Genomic DNA, 5,178 nt, shown 5'->3' on the forward strand with positions numbered 1-5,178 from the left:
CGGAGAGAACCGTCCGCACACTAGTATAAAATCCAGCTAGGTACCATTCGATACCGCTGGGTATCACTAGGTACCATTTGATACCCTGTGTGTTTGTGCAGACGGTGCTCTCCCATCTGCACTCCGCGCCTAATAATTTTTCCTATTCAAGGGCATGCCTTTCCTATTTTCTTCTTCTTCTTCTCTCTCTCTCCTTCTGCACCTTACTCTCATTTTCCTCCCACTCTCTCTGACTACATGAGAGATTTTACAATTAAATGAGAATAAGTTTAACTGTTGGGCAGTGAGGATTGAATCCTCGCTGGATTTGTTGGAAAGTATGTTATTCTGTTTACGGATTAAATGTGATTGAAGGCTCTATATGGATCATATTAATTATTATATTCTAAAAACTATAATTAAATTCGCTCCACAAAAAAAAAAAAAAAAACCTCTGCGTCAGAAAGGGAGATTTCTGGTCAAATCCAAGTGCTGGTCAAATCCAGTTGCAATGGAGGCATTGCACTGGATTTGTTCTTCGAAACTCCTTGAGGCCTACCTAAATCTGCCTAAAATCCAGAACAAATCCACATGGGGAGCACATTTCTCAAGTCAAATAAAGTTTTGTTAAGAACCCATTACTTTATTCGAAAAAGTAAAATTGATTTTTTTTTTTGATGACTCTCTCCTTGATCTTGCAGAAGGATCGCAAGTCTTCCATTCATATCTGGTGTCTCTCTTCCCACCTTCAGGTCATCATGTTACCTTAGCCATCAATGGCGAAGGACCACAGCCCAGCAAACTACAAAAGCTTCCACTTCCTCTGCTACCTCCTCTTCTTTCTCTGCTTCCTCTATTCCATCTCCTTCATCTACTACTCTCACTGCTATTCCCCTTGCAGTCCCCAAACAACCATTAATTCACCACCCTATAACCACTCCTCCACCATCAATCTCATATCTTTCCCTTCTTCATGGAACCAACTCTCCTTCTCCTCCAACCCACCTCCCCGACACCTCAAGATCGCTCTTTTCGTCAAGCGATGGCCTCGACAGAACCTCGCCGGCGGCCTCGAGCGCCACGCCCTCACTCTCCATCTCACCCTTGCCCGCCGCGGCCACGATGTCCACGTCTTCACTACCAACTCTTCCTTCTCGAACTCTTCCCTCCCTTACTACTCCAACGCGGCCCTAACCTTCCACCCAATTCCGCCGAGCCCCGGTGGCTACCTCAACCAAGCTCTTGCATGGAAGGAATTCCAGATTCAGAACTCCAGTCAGCCATTCGACGTAGTCCACACCGAAAGTGTCGGCCTTTTCCATGGTCGTGCTCGGAATCTCACCCACGTCGCCGTCTCCTGGCATGGAATCGCTTACGAGACCCTCCACTCCGACATCGTCCAAGACCTCCTTCGAGAACCCAAGGAGCCCCGCCACTCTTCTTTTTCCGATAAGCTGGGGAAAGTCGTCGAAGAGGTCAAGTTCTTCCGCAACTACGCCCACCACGTAGCTACCAGCGATCACGTTGGCGATATCCTCAAAAGAGTATACATGATACCAGAAGGGAGAGTTCATATCATCCTCAATGGCGTTGATGAAGAAATATACAAGCCTAAGCCTAGCAGTACCAGAAGTTTCAGAAGAAAGTTTGGAGTCCCCGAAAGCGCCCAACTTGTGATAGGAATGGCGGGGAGACTGGTGAAAGACAAAGGCCATCCTTTAATGTTCGAATGTCTGAAAAGAGCATTCATGGAGGATTCAAGGTTCAAGACAAGCGTCTTCGTTCTGGTCGCTGGGGACGGGCCATGGGCAAGTAGATACAGAGATTTGGGGCCAAATTTGATCCTTCTCGGTCCTCTGGATCAAACCCAGCTTTCTGAATTCTACAACTCACTCGATATCTTCCTGAACCCAACTCTCAGAGCGCAAGGATTAGACCACACCTTCATCGAAGCGATGCTTTCTGGCGTCCCTGTAATGGGAACGCGCTTCGCGAGCATCACCGGCTCCATCATCGTGGGTTCGGAGGTCGGGTACACGTTTCAGCCTACTGTGGAATCGTTAAAAGAATCCATTTTTAAAGCTTTCAGTGATGGAAGAGCTGTTCTTAGGAAGAAAGGAGAGTCCGCCAGAATCAGAGCTCTTCGTCTCTTCACGGCCAAAAAAATGGGGGCGGCTTATGAAAGATTGTTCCTTTGCATCAGCGACAATCTTTACTGCAACTACCCGCTTCCGGCTGATAGAGAAAAGTGAATCACCTGTAAATTGATGGATCTTCATTCTGAGATGTTTCCTCGTCGATGAGCAGTGTGATGGATGGTGTGGGCGATAGATTTCATCAGTTTTTTAAGATGCATTAATCATTTTTCAATCTAATTTATGTTGGCAAGAGCAGAGTAGACAGTGGAGGCAAAAAAATTTATAGATGCTGGACAAGCACATAAATAGATAACATCCTGTTGGTTTTGATCTCATTTCATTTCAAATAAGCATTGTAATTTTATTTCTAGAAATAGCTAAGTTGGGAATTGATGGAGCTAAGTAAGTTGGATTTTTTTTTTTTTGAGAATGAGGGTATTTACCTGCTGACACTCCCATAAAGGAGGCGTTTGTTGGAGTAACTAATTCCTCGTCGGGCGTAGTAGCAATCAACCCCTTATTTTTCAAACCACGCACTTATTTTCTCCACACTTAAGGAGCGCGCCGCTGAAGAGGGGAATCGAACATGAGTTGGTGGGTTCACAATCACGCTCGCCCATCAACCCAGCTAAGCCCGATGGGATTAGTAAGTTGGAAATTGATAGGAAATTGTTGAATGGAGTCATTTTTTCATAATATGCCCCATCATTAAATAGAACTTACTAATTGTATCATGCGTAGAGGAAATTCAAATTGTATGGTTACAAATGGGGCATTTAAAGAGCAGTCAAGATAGATAGTTTCAGAGGTAACAATTCATGCATGACCATCCTTGTTATGATGGGGACGGTTTCACCAAGCAAGAAGAAGGAAAGATAATGGAAATGGAGGGAGTGGCTATTGATGCAAAGCTTGAAAGATTAGAACATGAGTATTTATGTAAATTCTGTTATGCATATGTGTATACCATTTAATTCTATGAAATTTAATTAAGTATTGTTTTCATTTTTCTATTCCCTCTCTAAAATTTTTGGAGGAGAATTATGTATTAAAAATAAGAGAAATTTACGTATGTAATGCTGAAAACTCTCGTATTTGTATGTCTCAAACATAAAATTTATTTACTTGTATAACACAAAAAAAAAATAACAACTAAAAGTTAACATTCTGTTATCTTCATTAGGTTCTGTTCACTGCTCCATCTTCATTTGGTTATGATTTAAAAGATGTTATTTGAGATTACCACATCAAGTAATGGTTGTTTAGGTGTTGGTGATTAAATATGTTCATCATGGAAATTGATAGAATCGAAGAAGATCATCATGAAAGTACATAAACATAGATCATTGACACGTTAGAGTTTAGATTCCCTTATGTGTTCCCTTATGTGAGCAATGCTTTCTACTTATTTGCTTGATGAGGTGGGGAATAGGAAGAGAAGAAATGTGATTAATCAAGTTTAAGAGAGGAACAAAAGTCTCTTGCGATTCATCTTATTAAAGGTCAAGTTCATGAGTGATTTGTGACAAAAATTTATGGTCTCCATGTAATGAATTGCATGTATGAGGGTTTTAGGTCACTTTAGATTTAATAGCGGGTTTGGTCAACCATGGTAAACTAATGTCCATTTGGGTTTATGCATGTATGGGTTTATGTTTGAAATGGTTTGAATTAACACATATGCACGATCGAAGGGTTTAGGTCAAATGAGTCCTTTTATGGTCAAGTGATCAATCATGGTCAGCCAAGCTCAATTAAGGATTCATTTGGGTTTGAACATGATCAAGGATAAAGAGAGGATACAAAAATGATGAAACATGTAGATGAGTTTTATAATGGGTCAATGAGTAATACAGGCATCCACTATAAAAAAAAATATTTCTCACTATACTTCTAGTAGTTATAAATGCATTGTTTGTCATAAATAATCCCTATGGAGAGCTACTTAGAGGTTATTCCCAATTTATCTTGAGAATATTTTCTTACCTTATAAATGGGTGACTATTAATTTTCGGTCTTTTTCTTCTGCTTAAACTTTCTAGTGTAACAACTTAAATTCTCAACCATTGAGATATTATCCACGTAGATCAATTTGAATACTGACATTAATGTCTCAAACTATGTGCTTCTAATTATTGGGTTTTGCTTCTTGTAGGATTTTTATTGGATGGAATCAAGCAAAGCAAAAAAGCCGCCGGAAACGTTAAAAAGCCTCCGGAAAAGCCGTCGGAAATGTGACCGCCGGAAAACCGTCGGAAATAAGTCTCAAAGCCGCCGGAAAATTCCGCCGGAAAACAGTGATTTTCCTGTAGTGGTAGATTTTAGCCAATATTACCTTGATTAATTATTTCACATGTTCTTATTCATTTACTTTAATTTATATGGTAGACAAGGGCGGTTCCAGCTTCTTTTTTTAGGGTGGGCAAAAAAAAATTTGTGGAGGATGGATAAAGATGCTTAGGATTGATAAAATTAGGGAAAAAATATTTTTGATGGGGGACAAAATACCCAAAATATTCCAAAATATCACCTCTAAATATTAAAAAAAAAATTTAAGGGTGGGCATTTTCCCACCCTGAGTCTTTGGTGGATCCGCATATGATGGTAAAAAATTTAATTCATGTTAATTTTGTTAAATGCAATATATAACATTTTTACAAATCATGTTAGTTATAAAATTTCTAACTTGTCATATTGACTATATAACACATGTGAAAACTTGCTTATCAAAAGCAAAAAAGTATATGCATGTATGCAATGGTATGTAGGTCGGTACACTATATTGAATATTGACTTGTTAGGCCAACGAGCCCTCAAAATGATAACTCTAGAAAATCTTTAAATTTTTTTAGGTTGGTGTTTACCTTTATGGTGTAGGATGTTTGAAAAATCTAATCATAGTTATATACAAATAAATGTCTGGATTATAATTAAACATGAGTCATAATGACATGTGACATTATTGCTCTATTATAATTTGTAACAATCCAAACTCTTAACCATCGAGATATTATATGTTTTGGTATAATAGCCTCATGATTTTGTCCTCTTGATGTAACTT

At 39.4% G+C, this 5,178-nt stretch overlaps 1 protein-coding gene across 1 annotated transcript; it reads left to right on the forward strand.

The window, feature by feature from the left end:
* Window positions 1-513: 513 nt before the first annotated feature.
* On the forward strand, window positions 514-2,515 carry LOC110114596. Its single transcript, XM_020847525.2, has one exon. The coding sequence runs from the start codon at window positions 756-758 to the stop codon at window positions 2,229-2,231; it is 1,476 nt and encodes a 491-aa protein (XP_020703184.1). The 5' UTR covers window positions 514-755; the 3' UTR covers window positions 2,232-2,515.
* Window positions 2,516-5,178: the final 2,663 nt, after the last annotated feature.

The sequence above is a fragment of the Dendrobium catenatum genome, unplaced genomic scaffold, assembly GCF_001605985.2.
Source record: "Dendrobium catenatum unplaced genomic scaffold, ASM160598v2 fragScaff_scaffold_124, whole genome shotgun sequence".
Classification (NCBI taxonomy): Eukaryota; Viridiplantae; Streptophyta; class Magnoliopsida; order Asparagales; family Orchidaceae; genus Dendrobium; species Dendrobium catenatum.

Coding starts and splice junctions, on each gene's coding strand:
- LOC110114596 (XM_020847525.2), top strand. CDS start 756: ATGGCGAAGGACCACAGCCCAGCAAACTACAAAAGCTTCCACTTCCTC.